The sequence below is a fragment of the Erythrolamprus reginae genome, chromosome 2 (genome assembly GCF_031021105.1).
Source record: "Erythrolamprus reginae isolate rEryReg1 chromosome 2, rEryReg1.hap1, whole genome shotgun sequence".
Classification (NCBI taxonomy): domain Eukaryota; kingdom Metazoa; phylum Chordata; class Lepidosauria; order Squamata; family Dipsadidae; genus Erythrolamprus; species Erythrolamprus reginae.
In genome coordinates, this window is record NC_091951.1 from 235,518,616 (window position 1) to 235,540,129 (window position 21,514).

At 38.0% G+C, this 21,514-nt stretch overlaps 1 protein-coding gene across 1 annotated transcript; it reads left to right on the plus strand.

Annotated features, from left to right (window-relative positions):
• Window positions 1-68: 68 nt before the first annotated feature.
• LOC139162178 (uncharacterized) lies at window positions 69-21,424 on the plus strand. Its single transcript, XM_070742255.1, has 8 exons — window positions 69-222; window positions 3,161-3,334; window positions 6,701-6,800; window positions 8,089-8,219; window positions 16,836-17,012; window positions 18,246-18,345; window positions 19,512-19,642; window positions 20,595-21,424. Exons 1-8 carry the CDS (start codon window positions 169-171, stop codon window positions 20,871-20,873), a joined length of 1,146 nt encoding a protein of 381 aa, XP_070598356.1. The 5' UTR covers window positions 69-168; the 3' UTR covers window positions 20,874-21,424.
• The last annotated feature ends 90 nt before the right edge of the window (window positions 21,425-21,514 follow it).

Below are 21,514 nucleotides of genomic sequence, written 5' to 3' on the forward strand. Positions count from 1 at the left end.
GCAACTTCCCCCTTTCTGGTGCAATTGATTTGCTCCTGGTGATTTTTTTTCTCTAAAGTTAGAAAAGGGGGCGGATTGGTAGATGCGGTTTCTTCCGATCCGAGACTACTGCAGAACCCTGAAAGTCCCAAACTTCGGTTGTTGCTCTTTCTTTAGGAAAACGCCGTAATGAAACCGCTTCTCAGCAGCCTCCGGCAGCTCTGGCCTCGAGGATCCGTTTCGGTGAGTGCTGCCCTCCATTTAGCCCAACTTCTGCAGGACTTGATCGTCTCGGGTTAGCTTTCCTTTTCCCCCAAATGTCCCCGTTGCTCCGGTTCTCTTCCCAAGCTCCCTTCCAAATGTGCGGTGCAATCTTCGGGGAAATCTTTGGAGGCAGAAGAAAAAATCTATTTAGCAACTTGGATTCTCTTTTTCCCCCCAAGTCTTTCTTCCCCCCACTTTTTTTTCTCAACCTAGTCCACATTTAAGATTGATTGATTGATTGATTGATTTTGGCCAATACACAATGAGGGCTTTAGTGGGTATACACATAGTAAAATATATAATGAAGGTTATTTATTTTTTTGTTTGTTTGTCAAACAATTATAGGGTGGTAATTTGTACATATAAAATGCAGAATGCGGCTGCGAGAGCTATCGTGGGGCTTCCCAGATTCACATTTCTACAACACTCCGTGGCCTGCACTGGCTGCTGATCAGTTTCTGATCACAATTCAAAGTGTTGGTAATGATCTTTAAAGCCCTACATGGCAGTGGACCAGAATACCTCCGGAACCGCCTTCTACCGCACGAATCCCAGCGGCCGATTAGATCCCACAGAGTTGGCCTTCTCCGGGTCCCGTCGACAAAATAATGTCGTTTGGCGGGCCCCAGGGGAAGAGCCTTCTCTGTGGCAGCCCCGGCCCTCTGGAATCAACTCCCCCTGGAGTTTAGAACGGCCCCCACCCTCCTTGTCTTTCGCAAATTACTCAAGACCCACCTATATTGCCAGGCATGGGGGAACTGAGACACCTCCCCCAGGCTTTTATATTTTATGTTTGGTATGCATGTGTTGTATGGTTTTAATTGTTGGGGTTTTATATATACTTTTTTAATATTAGATTTGTATTACTATTATATTGTTTTTGTTATTGTTGTGAGCCGCCCCGAGTCTTCGGAGAGGGGCGGCATACAAATCTAATAAATTATTATTATTATTATTATTATTATTATTATTATTATTATTAGATAAGTAATGATAAAAAGTAGACAATAGGACAGGGACGGTAGGCACAATGGTGCACTTATGCACGCCCCTTACAGACCTCTTAGAAAGGAGGAGAGATCAATTGTAGATAGTCTAAGGTTAAAGGTTTTGGGGTTAGAAGTAGAAACCATAGAACCGGGTAGTGCATGCCAGGCGTTGATTACTCTGTTGCTGAAGTCGTATTTTTTGCAGTCAAGTTTCGAGCGGTTGACATCTAGTTTAAATCGATTTCGTGCTCGTGTGATGTTGCGGTTGAAGGTGAAGTAGTTGTTAACAGGTAGGACATTTTGGTATAAGATTTTATTAACTATAATTAAGTCGGAACAGAGACGACGGAGTTGTAAGTTGTCTAAACCAAGAATTTCAAGTCTGGTGGAGTAAGGTATTTTGTTGTGAGAATAGGAGTGAAGGACTCTTCTTGTGAAATATTTCTGGACTCTCTCAATTGTGTTGATGTCAGATATGCAATGTGGGTTCCATACAGGCAAGCTGTATTCTAGGATTAGTCTGACAAATGTTTGCATAACTCAGATTCCACCTATTTAACCTTTCAACAGGAAGTATTTGGATAACACTAATTTTTCTGGGTGCCTGAATTATTTTCCCTGCAGCTTTCATTCTGATCCATAGTCTACCACTTCTCTTTTCCTTTTGACCTAAAAGGAATCTTCAATGTTTGTTAGCCTAATATTACAAATATCAGCTTCATTGCCAAAAAACAGGTATAGCTCTTGTGCAATAACTCACTACCAGATCACTATGTACTGCTAAAAAGAATTTTTCCCTGAGGTATTTTTTTCCACTGGTTAAAAAGAAGACTATATTTTTTCTTTGCCTGTGTATTTTTTAATCTTTGGTGGGTGGGGTGGTCAGGTGTCACCATTTTAAAAGCAATAAAAATAATAATTGAAAAATGTGACTGGACTCCAAGTGCCCAAATAGAATAGAATAGAATAGAATTTTATTGGCCAAGTGTGATTGGACTCACAAGGAATTTGTCTTGGTGCATATGCTCTCAACGTACATAAAAGAAAAAGATAGATTTGTCAAGAATCATGTGGTACAACACAATGATTGTCATAGGGGTCAAATAAGCAGTGAAGAAACAATCAATATTAATAAAAAAATCTTAGAATACAAACAACAAGTTACAGTCATACTGTCCTAAGAGGGAGGAAAAGGATGATAGAAATGATGAGAAAAACTAGTAGAATAGTAGTGCAGACTTAGTAAAAAGTCTGACAGTGTTGGAAGGAGTCTCTGTGACGTCAAAGCCCCGCCCCCGGAATCCCATTGTGGGATTCCCCACCTCCCTTTGCTTGCAGCGCCATTCTTGAGGCGGGGAAATTTTGAGCTCGGAGGCAGTGCGGCTCTCCGCCCCTGTCGCGCACATTGCCCAGGGCAGCCCACGGCCGCCTGTCTCCTTTAAAAAAAAAATTCTTACGGAAAAGGCGCGGCTGCGGCGTCCGAGCCTTTTCCGTAAGAAATAAAAGGAGACAGGCAGCCACGGGCTGCTTTGGCGGAAGACGGGAGGGCAGGGCCAGAAGTGTTGGGGTTCGGGTTCGGCAAACTTACCCGAACTCCACCGCCAAGTTCGTCCAAACCCGCCGAACCCGAACTTTGTTGGGTTCACCCAACACTATGAGTGAGGCCTCTGCCAACATGAACTGAAAAGTCTACTTTTGTCTGTACAAAGTATCTTTCAATGTATAAACAGTATTTGAATTAAATCCTTGGTTCGTGGAGGCTTCTTGATTCTGATCCGGTGGGCTCAAAGCAGAACACAGGCTTGCTAAAGAGTTCCAGACAATAAGTAATGCAGTTCTAATTTCACTAAATTTGGGGAGCATTAACGAAGTATATGCCGTATGTACTTTATGAAATGAAATACTGTATTCTATATTTCTTATTATAGCTTCTTCCACAAATCAGGCCTGAGGGATTTGTGGGGAAACACCGAAGTGCAACCTTGAATCATGCATACCACACAAAAGGAGACAACACCAGGGCAACTGAGCGGTATCCAATGCCCAATAAGAAAGACCTACCACACGATATAATAGAATACCTGGAAGAAGCAGAAGTGACGGTAAAAATCAGTTGGAAAAAATCATTTCATAGAAGCTTTGTAGTATCAACCTTCTCCAACATAAGTGCTCTTCCTATACACTTGACTAGAGTTTGATCATTATCAGATTAAAGAGAAGTTAGTGCAACTCCTAAGGTATTGCTTTGTGGGCAGCTGGTTTCTAACTCCATGTGAACCTAATGATAATTAAAGATGATTTGATATTTGTTTGTTTGTTTGTTTATTGATTGATTGATTGATTGATTGATTGATTGATTGGATTTGTATGCCGCCCCTCTCTGTAGACTCAGGGCGGCTAACAACAGTAATAAAAAACATCATATAAGTCCAATACTAAAACAACTAAAAAACCCTTATTGTAAAACCAAACATATGCTATCTAATAAATGTTTCTTATTCAGCTATGCACTGAGGTTTAAAATAGACATACCAATGGAGATGTGGTTGGATAAGAAATAAGATAAGAAAGAAAATACTTTTGTTTAGCCCTTTTCTGTTCTTCCAAGCTAGTTGGTGCCTTTCGCAGCATAGTTGAAAAGGGATGGCTGGATCAGGTGCTAGTTTATTTGATGGCATGCAGATTAATATTGTAGCCCCATCAGTCTTGTACCTTCAGAAACCCTCTATAAATTTCAGCTTCTGGCAACAGAAAATTCATGAGGTTAAGGAGCACGAGTTGAGCTTCATTTCTTAGTTATTTTCCAGACATATTATTCTGAAACAAAAAGTATTTTGCTAGAGTTTATTAAAAACTGCCTTAAAGCTTAATTTGTCCACATAGCCGAATATTATTTAGCTGGCATTTGCTTTCCATTTATCTGTGCTCCTATCCTTTACATTCTTCCATTAAGAATTTGGTTTTTTCTGCTTAAAAAGCCTCAGTTGTAAAGCTAAAGCCCTTCTTTTGCCAGGCAGCCTCACAAAGAGAGAATTGAGATCACTCAGCAGTATCCTTATATTTGAACCTCAGTTATTTAGTGTCTGCCAGAATGCAGGATCCACATCTGATTTCTCTCCCTTGGATCTTTTATTCACTTAATCATTGTGTATGCAAGTTGAGAATCAAGAACAAGCAGGGAGAGGGAGATTGTGATCCCCTTATATAGAGCGCTGGTGAGACCACATTTGGAATACTGTGTTCAGTTCTGGAGACCTCACCTACAAAAAGATATTGATAAAATTGAACGGGTCCAAAGACGGGCTACAATAATGGTGGAAGGTCTTAAGCATAAAACGTATCAGGAAAGACTTAATGAACTCAATCTGTACAGTCTGGAGGACAGAAGGAAAAGGGGGGACATGATCGAAACATTTAAATATGTTAAAGGGTTAAATAAGGTTCAGGAGGGAAGTGTTTTTAATAGGAAAGTGAACACAAGAACAAGGGGACACGATCTGAAGTAAGTTGGGGGAAAGATCAAAAGCAACGTGAGAAAATATTATTTCACTGAAAGAGTAGTAGATGCTTGGAACAAACTTCCAGCAGACGTGGTTGGTAAATCCACAGTAACTGAATTTAAACATGCCTGGGATAAACATATATCCATTGTAAGATAAAATACAGGAAATAGTATAAGGGCAGACTAGATGGACCATGATTATCTAGGTCCCCAGCAGTCGGGTTTCAGGCCCGGTTACAGCACGGAAACTGCTTTGGTCGCGTTGATGGATGATCTCTGGCGGGCCCGGGACAGGGGTTTATCCTCTGTCCTGGTGCTTCCTGACCTCTCAGTGGCTTTCGATACCATCGACCATGGTATCCTTCTGCACCGGCTGGAGGGGTTGGGGGTGGGAGGCACTGTTCTCCAGTGGTTCTCCTCCTACCTCTCCGGTCGGTCGCAGTCGGTGTTAGTGGGGGGTCAGAGGTCGACTCCGAGGTTTCTCCCTTGTGGGGTGCCTCAGGGGTCGGTCCTCTCCCCCCTGCTATTTAATATCTACATGAAACCGCTGGGTGAGATCATCCAAGGGCATGGGGTGAGGTATCATCAGTACGCTGATGATACCCAGCTTTACATCTCCACCCCATGTCCAGTCAATGAAGCAGTGGAAGTGATGTGCCGGTGTCTGGAGGCTGTTGGGGCCTGGATGGGTGTCAACAGACTCAAACTCAACCCGGATAAGACGGAGTGGCTGTGGGTTTTGCCTCCCAAGGACAATTCCATCTGTCCGTCCATTACCCTGGGGGGGGAATCCTTGACCCCCTCGGAGAGGGTCCGCAACTTGGGCGTCCTCCTCAATCCACAGCTCACATTAGAGAACCATCTTTCAGCTGTGGCGAGGGGGGCGTTTGCCCAGGTTCGCCTGGTGCACCAGTTGCGGCCCTATCTGGACCGGGACTCATTGCTCACAGTCACTCATGCCCTCATCACCTCGAGGTTTGACTACTGTAATGCTCTCTACATGGGGCTACCTTTGAAAAGTGTTCGGAAACTTCAGATCGTGCAGAATGCAGCTGCGAGAGCAGTCATGGGCCTACCTAGGTATGCCCATGTTTCAACATCACTCCGCAGCTTGCATTGGCTGCCGATCAATTTCCGGTCACAATTCAAAGTGTTGGTCATGACCTTTAAAGCCCTTCATGGCACTGGACCAGAATATCTCCGAGACCGCCTTCTACCGCACGAATCCCAGCGACCAATTAGGTCCCACAGAGTGGGCCTTCTCCGGGTCCCATCAACTAAACAATGTCGGTTGGCGGGCCCCAGGGGAAGAGCCTTCTCTGTGGCGGCCCGACTCTCTGGAACCAACTCCCCCCAGAGATTAGAACTGCTCCTACTCTCCCTGCCTTCCGTAAACTTCTTAAAACCCACCTCTGTCGTCAGGCATGGGGGAACTGAAACACCTCCCCCGGGCATGCACATTTTATGTATGGGATGTTTGAGTGTATGCTTGTTAACAAAATGGGGTTCTCTTAAATGTTTTAAATTATATTTGGATTTGTTACAAACTGTTATGTTATGCTGTGAGCCGCCCCGAGTCTGCGGAGAGGGGCGGCATACAAATATAAATAAATAAATAAATAAACAAACAAACAAACAAACAAACAAAGTCTTTTTCTGCCGTCAGTCTTCTATGTTTCTACAATTAAGGAATGTTTTTAGCACCAGCTAAGTTGTTGGTTCTCTTCCTTCAACGGCCTGGGAGCTGTCTTAAAATGAAAAGTCACCCTGCTGTTTGTTACAGGAGCACTATTAGAGAAACCAGCAACAAATCTGAGAACATTATGGTTCAAGAAATACTAGTCCCACTAGGTAGAATGTCTTGATAGTAAATGGGGAGAATAATTCTGGACTCCCGAATATTTCCCTGAATAGTCTTGAATGTGATTTTAAGGTGTCTGACTATTTCCCCCTCCTTGATTCTCAGAATGGGTTTTTGCCCAATGTGTTTAAAGTGATGGCTAATCGACCGGAAGAATTTAGAGTATTCTTTGCCTATCACGATATCGTCATGCACAGGAAAACAGGTATGAGTAGCAGTCAAACATGGGTGCTTTGAAGATATTTTGCTAAACCAACTGCACTAGATTGCATTCCAGTTGTGTTCCTAAGAGCACAGGTGTAATTCAAGAACCATTGAACTAAAGAAGGTTTGAGCCAACAGAGACTATTAAACTACTGTAGTATCAGAAAGCTTTAAAATAATCTTAAAATGATGCAGTAGGGAATCTAATACAAAAAAAAATATTTTCCTAGGAAACTTTACATACAATAGGGAATTAGTTTACAAACTAATAGGGAATTAGTTCTGAACTATTGAATGCAGTTCCCCATGTTCTTTATGTGAATGTTAGAACCTAATAAGACTGCTGATGACTATTGTGAAGCTAAGAGGAGATTTAATTATAATTCCTAATATGTATCAGTAGAATATGGCACTTTTCACCATAAAGGCTATAACTTAGAATGTGAAACTAGTTATCTCTGGCAGTAGAAGTGGCTGCAGCAGAGATCATATATCATTTCATTCCTGTATAAAAGACATGTCCTCCCTAGCTTAAATGGATCGCCTCCATGAGCAACAACACATGGAATTTTATTTTAGATTCCTGAAGAATAGCTATAATGTGATCATCACTTTTCAATATCATAATTTAATTTCCAGTATGTATAGAATAGGGTACCAAAGGGTGAACAATAATTAGTAATGTGATTGAATTTTGGGGTATCAGAACAGGTCTAGAATGATACTCAGATGTATGGCATTGCTCTGTGTCCTTTAGCATCAGCAATTTGTTGGTTTCCTGATTTCATTTTGGTTATAGAATGTCAGATAAGTACCCAATCTATGCATGACTATTGTTGCCTTCTTCCTCTTAAAAAAATCTCCAATAATGACTGCTTTTGCTTAAATTTGGTCATATGCCTAATGCTGAGAATGCCGTTCTATTCTTGCTCGATTATATTTAAGATGTCTGTTGATAATGACTGTCTACATTGACTTATGATTTCTGGGAAATGAGTGAATCCTATGGTGGCTTTGACTCCGTAATGTGTATTTGTACAGTATATCTTGTGGCAAGTAAGGTTTCTTTCAGCATTTAAAGAATATATCCCAGAAGATGTATATCATTATTTAAAATTACCTTATTTTTGCTCCTGCTGGTATAATAAAACATTAACATTTTTTAAAGTTCATCTTGTATGAACTTGGTATAGTATTAAGGGAGGGCAACATTCATACACAGTATCAACTTGTGCTTTGGTGAACCTGCCCTGAGATTACTCACCTTTCACAACTCTCTTCCTCCTCAGGAAAGCTAAGTATGGCTGACAAAGAGCTCATTGCTCTGGTTGTGAGTACTGTAAACCACACTCCGTACTGTGTAACTGTACATAGTGCCTCACATCGGAAGCACTCCAAGAAACCAACTTTAGCAGATAAGGTCAGGTTCCCTTTAGATCTGCTTTGTTTGCCTTGTTTGTCTCTTGCAAACATTTTCTTTTATTAACATCTAGTTGTATGAAAAGATCTGTAAAATTAGGAGAAATGAATAAAAGAAATACGTTTCCTTGCTTGCCCAAATCCCTAAAGACAGAAAACAGTTTTGGTGTGGGTGGATTTCTTGTATTTTTATATAATAAGTTCAAAAATAGCAGAAAAAATCAGTTAGACAAAAAGAAGCTTGCTCTAAATTCTGATGCTCCATAATTTTAAGAAAGCAGCTTAAAAGAAAGATGCAAAGATTATCGAACAAAACAAAATCCAAAATGTTCCATGCCAAAGTTTGTATTTTACTTTTATATAGGTGGCTGTGAATTGGAAACTGGCTGATCTAAGCGATCGGGAAGTGGCCATGCTTGAGTTTGCCCTTGCTGTCAGCAGAGCAGATACAATAACAGAAGAGCACTTTCAAAAGCTGGAGGCACATGGATTTGACCGAGATGATGCTTGGGACATAGGTTCCACTTCAGCCTTTTTTGCCATGGCAAATCGCATAGCTCTCTTCACAGATATGCGTCCCAACCCGGAATACTATAACATGGATAGAGAAGAGGACAAGGTCCAATCTTCCAAATAAAATTTGCTGGTATTTATAAGAATATTTGCTCTTCAGTGCTATGGCTAAATCTGGCTAATGGACAGGACCACCTTCTATTACATGATGCAATACTGTACTTTCAAAGTGCTGTATTGTACAAATTGGTTGATGTAGTACGTCTTGCTTACTTTCATATGCTTAAATATTTTCTACAATTTAGAGAATCTACCGGTAATTCTAAAAAATGGGGCTGGTTTTATTTTTATTCTAACTTAAACAATCCTTTTTGTATGTCTGAGCCTTTCTGTTTTGATAAAAAAAATGTTGGTTTTGGGTTCAGACTGCATAATTCTACCTATAACAGATTTAAGATGATTAATCAATTATTTTGACTGCAGTCTGGGTTTAAGAATAAAGTAGACATTAGTACAAAAGAGTACTATAAAATTTTCCCTGGCTTTAAAATAGGTAATTTTAGATTTTTGTCACGAATCAGGAATATTTTTACCTTGATGTTATAAATTGCATATGCATAAATATCTGCAATTAAAATATATTTGAGATTTATACTAATCCTTCATAAAACCATTTAAGCCAGATTTCCCATTTTCAAAATGGTGAAGTCTGCTATTCTGTGTATGTGTGTATGGATGTGTGTGTATATACACATATATAAATAAAATCACTCACCTGATGTGATCCACACCATCACAATACCTACTGACCACACAAAGCCCTTATTAACAGAATACTGACATCAATTTCCCCTAAATCAGGGGTTGCCGATATATATATGATGTATAAAATCATTTACCTGACATGAACTGCCATCACAAGACCTACTGGCCACACAAAGCCCTTATAAACAGAAGCACCACAAAGCCCTTATAAACAGAAGAACACTGATATTGACTTCCTCTAAAATAAATTCTGCTGAAAATGTTACCTAGTCTGCTAAGGAAATATTCAGAAATCAATCCACGAGCTCAGAGAATGAACCACCACCTTCAAACATACATCAACTTACAACCATTTGTTTAATGGCCGTTCAAAGTTACAATGGTACTGAATAAAATTACCAATTCTCATACTTATGAACATTGCAGCATCTTCACACTCATGGGATCAGGCTTCAGGTGCTTGGCAACTAACATGTATTTAGGGTGGTTGCAGTGTCCTGGGGTGCTGGGATTTGTCATTTGCAGGCTTCCTAGGAAGCTTCTGGTAATGGGAGGGGGGAAGGGGGGAGCCAGATTCGCTTCACAACTAAATTATTCACTTAACCATGGCAAAAAGGTAATAAAATGAGGCACGAACCAATTAAAAACAGGTTTGCTTACCAATGAAATTTTTGGATTCAATTGTGATTTTAAGTCAAGGGCTATCTATATAGTTCTTCAAAAATTTTGAATAGTAAGTGCTATTGTATTGTAAGTAACTGGACATAAATATATTGATTTCATAAATCACTTATGTTTTTAAATTTTATTTTCTAATAAAGTTCAAAATCATACTTTTGCTTTCAGTTTACAAGTGGTATTTTGTTATAAGTCACATGTTTTTTTCAGTTGTGGGGTGTTTATACACCTTTGGGGAACCATTTTTATAGTTTGCTTATGAATCTTTCATTTCTAGATTTTTCTTAGATTTTTTTTCTTTTTAATTATATTCCTCTATCACATTGTTCCTCACACAATGAATAAATAAATGCTAATAAATTATATCCTAATTTGTTTTCCATGTTAACTTCCCTCCTCCTAAAGAATTAAATCTCATGTACATATAACTTAAGCCTAATATAGATATTTTAATACTCTTCTAGATCTTTTACTTACTCATTCTAAAAAGTACTCATCAATAACATTTTTAATATGCAATGTTTTCATTTGTGATCGTCATTTCCAGATTGACAAAATCTCCAAGTTTGTTCCTTGAATTTGCACCAGAGGGAGCCTTTTTCAAGTTTGTTTTTATTCCTATCCTAATTACTGTAGTATAAATTGTTCCTCTTCCATTTGATTCCAATATTATAAATTTAACCCATCCTTCTGAAAAAGCTTAGATTGATTTATTGATTGATTGATTGGATTTCTAGGCTACCTTTATCCAGCGGACTCAGGGCGTCTGACAAATAAAACCAATACAAAAATACAAAGTATAAGAAACCCAATATAAAATCTAATCTCAAACCCCCAAACAATTAAAATCATTTACCTAAAATCCAATCATAATCATTCACTCATACTAGATGCAGTGGTGAAGTCTACTTACCTTCCCTATCGGTTAGGAAGCATGTGCGACATCGTTGCACATACTTTTTCACCCTCTGCACATGTGCAGAAGGTGAAAAAAATAAAATAGTGATGTCTGGGCAAGTGAGTGGAGCCTTGCACTGCTGCTGCTATCAGTTCTTTGAACCATGGGTGGCTGCCACTACCAATATCCCTGAACCGGGGTCATATCACCCCTGCTTAGATGTTATCCTTTTCTGTAAGATAATTGGTCTGTTTCAATAAAACCAAACTTTATCTCCTTCCCACTTTTTCCTTCAGCTTGCAAGCTTCCGGAATAATTTTATCTCTAGTAAGTTCATTAAAAAAACTGAATTGAAATATTCCATAGTCTGTTTAGATTTGTAAGTGTGCACTTTTAAACTGGATATGAACATCCTATGTCTATGAAGTGGCTTGTGTTGAGAGAGGGTAGCTAGCCCAAAGATGGTTTTCATGTATAAAATGGGACTAGAATTCACCACCTTAATCCCAGGTTGCTTCTCTCCTTGATTACATTGAGTCCTCTTAAAATCTGCAACTGTATACATTTTTATGAATGAAAGAAAATTTTTCTCATCTCATGTATATTGAATGAAATTCATGAACATTTTAAATGTCTGGGGATAGAAAAGCATTTTATTTCTAGTCAAATTTAAACATCTTCCCTGTTCATATACACATGCAGAAACCAAGAGTTTCAAGGCTTCAGCAGAAAACCCCTATATAAACATACAAAGGATATCAAGAAACCAGCTAAGACCTTTAATTTGGATAAGCAGGAGAAAAAAGTCTGGAACTTAAACTCTGTATATAATTGAACTCTATTGCTGAACAGGATAAGACTTCAAAAAAACGCCGATTTAAGTAGAAACCTGGATGAAGCTTGATAACTCATTATATATACCCACACTACCTTAATTTTAACTTGTATGAATGTTTAGTTACCAGGTAGGTGAGCTAGATGGAATTATTGTGTTTGTTTATTATGCAGGAAGCAAGTGAGGAAAACTATGGGAGACCTCAGTTAAAACCAGGTGTAATATTGCATTTGTCCATAAATCTTGTACTCTTGTTCCTTGTGTAGATGACAAACCCTTTAGGATAAAACTAGTGAAGTAGCCCCAAGCAATTTAACAGATTCATGGGTAATTAAAATACACAGTGATTATATAATCAAAATGGACAGTGATTAATGTATATGTATGATGCAGGTATATATGTATATACTGTAGCATGTATGTATGCATTATGTATGTGTTTGGCTAGATATACACTTTTGCGGCAACATAATTTCATTTTTAATGTGAGCCAGTGTACCCACAGTAAAAAAAATGACAGTAACAAGTTATTGTAGCTTAATTGTGGCTTGTATATAGCTGATACTCAAATGCAATGTGAAATTAATCAACTCTTCCATTGCCCCCCTTATTTCATAGTTCTTTAATCACATTCCATCTCCCTATCTTGGTAAATTTATAGTAAAATAAAACAATGAATACTAAAGAAAAATAATTATCTTAGTGAGGATATACTGTATTGTCCTTACACGCTTATTCCAACAATTCATTCTTTATGTCTTATGAAGATTTCAGTCATCCAGATCATGGTTGTCTCAAAGATGCTTTTTCAAAAGGCAACTGGGTTTTTGGGCTTTTTTTCCCATTTGAGGAAGAAGTTTTGCTTCTCGTCCAAGGAGCTTCTTCAGTACCTACTTGATATAAATACTGTATGTATAATCTTAAATTGTTGTTCTGGTTAAGTGTTAGATACAATTCAAATAATAATAATAATAATTATTATTATTTATTAGATTTGTATGCTACCCCTCTCCAAAGACTCGGAGCAGCTTCCAGCAACAATACAGTATACAAATCTAACTGTTAAAAACAAACAGTAATAATGTATTTTCATTGGATTAAAAGGGAATTTTGTAACAGTTTCCATGTTTATTTGCATGTGAATCAAATGCATTTAAGGTTTTGACTTTTGTTATTGGCTACCCACTTTTGTAATAAACATTAAAATGTGTTATTTAAAATTTAATTGATGATATTTTGTCTGAAGTAGTGTAGGGTCTCCTGCCCAAGCAGAGGGTTAAACTAGAAGACCTCCAAGATCCCTTTCAACTCTGTTGTTCTTATTATTGTTATTAGTTCTGATTGAATTCAGAACTGAAGAAGCTCCTTGGATGAGAAGCTAAATGTTTTCAAGGGGAAAAAAACAGTTGCCTTTTGAAAAAGTGCCTATGATTTCGCCCTTTATTTACTCTTTACAAGCAACGCCTTAGTCCCTAAGCAGCCCAGAACAGCATTACAGAAACATCAGAAGAAGAATGATTAGGCTCAACAGAAAATACACCAAGCAAGAACTACATGGATTTCCAAAACATGTATATAATACCAATACAGTAAAACCCTAATCTTGAAAAATGGTAAAAGGGAATTTCCAGTCAGGTTTATTTGTTCTTTATGGCGACCCAATGAAAAGGCAGCCTTGGACCACGACCTCTCCCACCTCCAAATCTCAAGTTGTGTTGCCTCTTCTTATCTAGTAAAAGGGAAACATTTAGGACAGGGGTACTCTGGTGCACTTATACACGCCCCTCACTGACCTCTTAGGAATCGGGAGAGGTCAACAGTGAATAGTCTAAGGCTAAAGTTTTGGGGGTTAGGTGATGATACTAGATACAGAGTCTGGTAGTGAGTTCCATGCATCAACTACTCGATTACTAAAGTATTTCCTGCAGTTGAGTTTGGAGCTGTTTACTTTAAGTTTGTATCTGTTGTGTGGTTGTGTGTTGTTGTTGTTGAAGCTGAAGTAGTTGTTGACAGGAAGAACGTTGTAGCAGATGATTTTATGGGCTATGCTTAGGTCATGTTTAAGGTGATGTAGTTCTAAGTTTTCTAAACCTATGATTGTAAGTCTAGTAATGTAGGACAGTGTTTCCCAACCTTGGCTACTTGAAGATATCTGGACTTCAACTCCCAGAATTCCCCAGGCTGGGGAATTCTGGGAGTTGAAGTCCAAATATCTTCAAATGGTCAAGATTGGGAAACACTGGTGTAGGGTGGTATTCTGTTAGGAGTGGAGGAGTGGAGGGCTCTTCTAGTAAAGCAGGAGGGCTCTTCTAGTAATACAAATATTAATTCCTCCTCCATCCCCGCCTGCCTCGTACAGTTTCTCAGTGGCAACTTTTCGGCCTCACTACTACCTCCCAGGATCCACTCCGAATTCATTTCTCCCCACGCCATGCTTTTTTTAAATTATTTTTTTTGGGGGTATACATTTTTTATTTTTTTTCCTCCACACCCCACCACATGCTTTAAAAGGAACCCCAGCTTGGACCCTACAACACACCACAGGACAGCTGGGCTTTTTGAGAGGCGTTGCTCGCAATGATATCATAAAGGAGGCGGGTTTGGGGAGACAAGCGTCGGGCATGCGCGCTTCTTGTCGCCTCCAAGACCCACCGAAGGCTGCTGTGTTTCGGTTTGCTCGGTCCTGTTTTTTTTTTCCCGCGAGGGGCATCATGATCAGGCGTTTTCTTCTTTCCGGCTTCCTCCGGCTCCATCGCCGCGTTGGCAGCTCCGTTTCGGTGAGTGGCGCTCCCCGTTTTCCCCGCAGCCCCTTCATATTTCCGCTCTTTCCTTAGAAACGGCTGTGGATAGTTTCCTGGAGCGGAGCTTGGCGGACCTAATTCAACAGGGGGCGCTTTCGGCCAGGGCAGCCGTGGGGGCTGATGGGGGTTCAGCTTTTATATTTATTTTATATTGGTGCAGTACCGTAAGGAGGCTAAAGGGAAATTTGCAGCTAACAGATCTTCTGTAACTGGGTGCCCAGTGATTAATTCAAATGAACTCTGTAGCTCTTTATTGGGAAATGGCCTGTTGCAGGGTTCTCTCTCCTGTTTGGAGAAAAGCAAAATTTCCCTGATTGGAATGCTTTCCCAATAGGATCCTTATTGGAATCCTTTCTTAGTAGGATCCTTATTGGAATCCTTTCCCAATGGGATCCTTATTGGAATCCTTTCCCATTTTTTCCTCCTTTGTGTCCTTTAGAAAGTGTACAATGGAAAAATGAAGGGATACCCGAAAGAGGGAATGATAATTTTTTTTAAAAATGGATTATGCAGAGATGGATATGCTTATAAGGAAATTGAAAGGGAAAGAGGATTACAAAATATGGAATAAATTGGCTAAAAGAAAGAAATGACAAATGAAGTAAAATTACATAGGGATATTGTTTAGTCAGTCAATAATAGAAGCAATTTTATTTAGAGTATAAATAAAGAATGAGCAAACATAACATTAACAAAGTAATGTATAATGTACATATATCTGATAATAACTTCTGACAGAAATGGGGTTGTAAATACCCCAAATGTTTGTTGTATGTCTATTTCTGTTGTGTATGTATTATTCGATGATGATGATGATGATGATGATAATAATAATAATAATAATAATAATAATAATCAGCAAGAAAAAAGTCCCAAAGTTCAGCTTGACCAAATAACTCGCCAAAAAGAAAAAAGAAAAAAAAAGTGTAAAATTACCTGCGTATGGAGACCATTAATTCACCAAAGCAGAGAGAATCAAAAGCAACGAGTCTGCGGAGAGGGGCGGCATACAAATCTAAATAAATAAATAAATAAATAAACTGGTCTCTGACAGAAATGTTGATGAGGAAAAGAAGAGATCCAACAATTCATTGCATATAGCTGCTTTCCTTGCTCTTCTTCCTTTCCTCCCTTTCTCTCTCCCTCTTTCTACACAGAGGGAGAGAGCATTTTACTATCCAAGGTAAGATATTTCCCCATTTACTTAATGTCTTCATTGTATCATCCCAACCATCAGTAAAATGGTATAAACCTATTAATTGCTGTTGTTTTTGCACAGCTTTAGAAGACATCATGAATCCCTTGTGAGAAAGTGACACTCTCTTGAGAATTCACTGCTTTCAAAAAGTATCACTGTTGCCTCATTTCATCTGGCCTTTATGTCAGAAAACATATTTCCCCATTCAGAATTTGAACTTCTCTTAAAAATATCCAGAGTCCAGCAGTTCCTTCACTTCTGTTTTGTAAGAGTTTCACAACTGGGAAATATTTGGCCATTTTTCTGTTTTGTAGCCCTTCTGCTTGCTCTCTCCTCACATACTCCTAACCAGAGTTGCTCCAACAGTGAGATGGGTGGATATAAATTTAATAAAGAGATAAAACAATGTGTTCTACACAGAAGAGAATCTAAGCCTGAACTGTTATAGCAGAAGGTAAGGAAAGTATCTCAAAAGTGGGATCTACTGCTAACGATATCAGACATACATTCATGAAAGGCTAGTGAGGGTTGAGCCCCAAATAGCTGAATATAAGGTTTGAATCTAAAATAGTGATCCAAACACAAATTTACACAAGGACTTCTATGATTCTCAATGTCTTTAGCTACTATATAGACTTTTCAATATCATACGCTACCCTATTTTGTATAGCATGCATATAAAAAGCTATAATTATATTTGACGGTAAACTCAGGGTTACCACTGGTGAGAGCGTCTCTCCAAAATAGTATGTGTGTGTGTGTGTGTGTGTGTGGCAATCTCACTGCACTAGTTTGAAATGCCTATTTAGATCTTGTACCTGCAGTGATACTGGTGCTCTTATGGACTGTAGCAGTTTTAGACAATCAAAAATACAATAATCATTTAATATCCTATGTTAATGAAACATTATCTTTCATTCTGTATTTAGTTGTGTCCTCTCAGTGTATCAGGAAACCTATGGGGAAGATCCCAAAGTGTAGCACTGAATCATCCACAGAGTTCAGAAGGAGAAAATATTACTAAGGAAATTGGACGCTATCCATTACCGAAGAAGACAGATTTGCCATATGATATAGTGGAGCTCATGGAGGAAATAGAAGTGAAGGTAAAAAGACCTTACTGGAACAAGGTCTGCTTATGCTAGTTTCCTTATTGTGGGACTATATTTCCTATATTGCTTACTATTTTTTCCCTTTGGCTTTGATATCTTTTGATGGATATTTTGTCCATTATTATTTATTTATTTATTTATTTATTTATTGGATTTGTATGCCGCCCCTCTCCGGAGACTCGAGGCGGCTAACAGCAAGAGGCCTTATATCAGTGAAAGAAGCATCAGAAGGGTGTTTTTAGTAGGACATGAAAATATAAAAATTCTGATCACACATTGTCTGGATTTGGTACTCTAAATAAATTAAATGACGTATCTTGGATTGGCAAAGCCATCAATCATTCTTTTTCAAGAACTGTGTATCTCCTGTTCTTCTCATTTTCTAGAACTATAAAAGCCACCAGGCTGATTGGATTTCTGGGCTATTGTTTGGAAGAAATAATATTTGATAGATTTTTTTAAAAATACCCGATAGCAGATAATTGTATTACTCCATGTAATAAATATATAGTTAATATGGTGCTCTAGATTCTTCCCTGATAGCGACTTTTCAGTTGGAAAGGACAAGACTTGAAAATTAGGGTTTTTCTTCTAGGAAAATGTATGTTTTTCCATGGAGGCCATATTCTCCATTAACATCCCTCTTTAATACTTCACCACAGGTAATCCTTGAATAAACCATTCATTTAGCAACCATTCAAAATTACAATGGCACTGAAAAAAATTAGTTACGACCTGTCCTCATGCTTATAACAGCTGCAGCCTTCCCTCAGTCACATGATCAAAATTCAGGCGCTAGGCAACAACCATGTACTTACGTTGGTTACAGCAAAGGTTGTGTGATTACTGTTTGCAACCTTCCCAATCAGCTTCCAACATACAAAATCGGGGGCGGGGGGAGCTTGATTTATTTAATGACCATATGATTCATGTAACAGCAGTGATTTGCTTAATAACTGGCAAAAACGGGTTGTAAAATAAGTCCACGGTTCACTTAATAGCCATATTGCTTAGCAACAGAAATTCAGATCCCAGTTGTCATAAGTTGATGAGTACTGAACATGATCCAAACTAATTCTGCGGAGAGTGGCGGCATATAAATCCAATAAATCTAATCTAAATCTAATCTAATTCTGATTTGTAACTGCAGTATCTGTGAATTGAAATAATACAGATGTTGGATAGCCTCTTGCATAAATGATGACTATTTTTTTTCTCAATCCTCAGACTGGGTTTTTGCCCAACGTGTTTAAGGCTATGGCTCATCGGCCAGCAGAATTTAGGGCATTCTTTGCCTATTACAATGCCATCATGAACAAAGAGGCAGGTAAGAATACCCATTTGGCACTAATTTTTTTTCCTGGTAAGAGTCTCTTAAGTCACCTAGTGGCATTTAATATTCTAATATAGCTCCAATTTATGAATTGGCTCAAGCTTTCTCTGATTATAGAACAGGAATCAGCCAATTACAATATCCATTAGCTTTCATATCACTGAAGAATCCCTAATTTGCAATCAAACATGGTTTTCCAGTAATTCTTGAAACAAGATTGATGCTCATGATGATGAGCCTTCAATGAAAATAAAAGGTGGTTTCATAGAATTTCACAATATATAGCAAAGAATGGTTTACAGGTAGTCCTCAACTTATTATTATAATTATTATTTATTAGACTTGTATGCCGCCCCTCTCTGGGGACCTGGGGTGGCTCACAACATACAATGCAACATACGTATACAAATCTAATAGTTAAAAATATAAACTAAAAGCCCATTAATTTAAAAAAACCCAGTCAATTTACTCAATCACACCCACAAATAACATTAACATAAAGGTGATCACATGACCTTAGCACACATGGTCATAAGTATGCACCAGTTGCCAAAAATCTGAATTTTGATCACATGAGCGTGGAGAGGCTGTAAGGTTGTAAGTGTGAAATATGACCATAAATCACTTTGAGTGGTCACTAAACAAACTATTGTAAGTTAACTACCTGTATTTATTTTAGCCTTTAAATGTGAACATATTCGTGCAGATTACAGCAGTAGTGATTCAGTTGTTGGTGCATTGGAGAAATTGTAGTTTTAATCCTGATTAATTGAGATCCACAATTATTTGTTGTATGCATTGGTTGTGCAGATTATGCACTGTGCTACAAGATTTTTATGAGTGTTTGGTAGTTGTTAGGATTCAGTATAAATTTGGATAGTATTTTTCAAGTTGAATAATAAAAAGCCATTACTCTCATTTCAGGGGCTATTTGCCAGGGCCTTCTTAGCAGAAAATAACAGTATGAAATATAAAATTTGCAACTTCTATTTGACGTTGCTTGCCTGCAGTGACATGATAACGTATCAAGCATGGATTGAAATTGTCAAGCTATGGCAGTAAAACAAATGCAGGATCATTCCTATTAATTTGGGGAATACTTAATTTGGGGAATAAGTCCTGAAGCAGCTATAGAAATAAGATTCATCTTTCTCCCATAGGAAACCTAAGCAAGGCTGACAAAGAACTCATTATTGTGGCTACCAGTATTGTCAACAAGTGTCCCTACTGTGTAATTGCACATGGTGCCTTACATCGAATCTACTCCAAGAAACCAGCTTTAGCAGATCAGGTCAGACCCAAGTTTATTTTCCTTTCTGTGTGGGCTTGATTTCTATTCTGCTTTAAATAGTACATAAGCATGATCAAGTACATGCAGCAGCTTGGAATCTATGTGGGGAAAGTTGGGAAAACTGGAAGGAATGAATGAAAGTAACTTTTATTTATTTATTTATATTTTGTCAAACACATATTAGATAGTACATATGAGTATAAACATGATTTGAATACACTAAATGAATAGAATAAAAATAAAAGGTACATTAGGACAGGCATGGTAGGCACGCTGGTGCACTAAATTCACAAGCCAATTTTCCAAAGTGTGTGACTCACGATTGTGCTATTCTTAGCAGTTTTGTACTTCATTGAATTCCATTTGGGGAATATGGATGCAAGAAGTTTAAGTAGCATTTATCCTGTAATAAATTGCAACTGAAAGAAAATCTTGAAAGATTTTTAAAGAAGGTCCAGTACTAATTACAGATTAGTCCTAAATGAGATTGAAAGTAAAGTAATTTCATCCATTTCTAAAGACAGCAGAAGATAACTCAGCTCTCCAACCTGCCTTGGTTATTATTATCAAAAAGGTTATATTGGCAGATGCTACATGTCGCACTACCAAAGAGTGAAAAATGCACATGCCAGGATACCCTCATATGATTTATAATTGTTTTCAATTTAACTAATATTGTTTGCAACCCAAAATCAGTTGTTGAAATGAGCAGCCATACAAATTGATTAATAAAGGAAATAAACATGTGCAAAAAAATACCTTTCATCTGGTTACACTGTTATGAATATCCTACATTGTGTTATAGTTCACATTCATATTCCTCAATCTTTGTTCTGAAGATATTGATTTCTTTGACATAAGCTGAGCCGTGTAGGTGAAAAGATCTCACATTTAACCCTAAAAGAACCCAAATGGAAATTTTGTAATTTCTTGTGGCTTTGTTTTTGTTTAGGTGGCTGTGAATTGGAAACTGGCTGATCTAAGTGATAGGGAAATGGCCATGCTTGACTTTGCCCTTGCTGTCTGCAGAGCAGATAACATAACAGAAGAGCACTTTCAGAAGCTGGAGGCACACGGATTTGACCGAGAAGATGCTTGGGACATAGGCTCCATTTCAGCCTTTTTTGCCATGTCAAATCGCTTAGCTCACGTCATAGATTTGCATCCCAACCCAGAATTCTATATCATGGGAAGAATACCAAGAGAGAAAAATTCTATTTCCTCCCAATAAAACTTGTTGATATCCTAATTTGTGCAAACACTGAGGTCAAGCTTGACTAATTACTGAATTACGAAAATGTACCAGCTTTAGATGCAGTGAAAAGAATCAAATTTTACCTTTGATTGTACAACACTTCTGAAATGATTTCAAGTACATCTCAATTGGAATGAGTTTCTTTTAAAAGAAAAAGTTAGATCAGATACTTTTGATCATAACTAAAGATATGATTAGAAGAACCTTGTATCTTTTATTTTTATGTAGCTAACTAAAAAGCTATTATAATAAGACCTTTTTATTCAGACATTGGAAAAGACTAATAAGCTGTGTTTACATTCTCTTTTTCTGTAAAGTACTAGCAAGCATGGTTGATTCCTAAAGTCTTAAGTTTTTGCACTGGATTAGGAATCTTTTTTTTAATGAGCTTTATAATAGTTCTATTTCTTCTTGGATTTAACAATGTTTTCATACATTTGTGAATTTCAGCTTTTTTATCCTTTGACTAAAAAAGGTCATGCAAACAACCAAAAAATGAAAGGTATTAAACAGTTACAATAAATTAATATATGTTTTTGTATTTATTTTATTTATTTTGCTATTGCTTTTTATAAAGTCTTAAATTATAATGATGTGACAGCTTTCCTGAGGCTGAT

Bases quoted from the DNA above. Each gene is read 5' to 3' on its own strand.
- LOC139162178 (XM_070742255.1), top strand. From the start codon at position 169: ATGAAACCGCTTCTCAGCAGCCTCCGGCAGCTCTGGCCTCGAGGATCC. The intron at 3,335-6,700 runs GTAAAAATCAGT...CTTGATTCTCAG, and splicing joins TGGAAGAAGCAGAAGTGACG to AATGGGTTTTTGCCCAATGT. The intron at 17,013-18,245 runs GTAAAAAGACCT...CTCAATCCTCAG, and splicing joins TGGAGGAAATAGAAGTGAAG to ACTGGGTTTTTGCCCAACGT.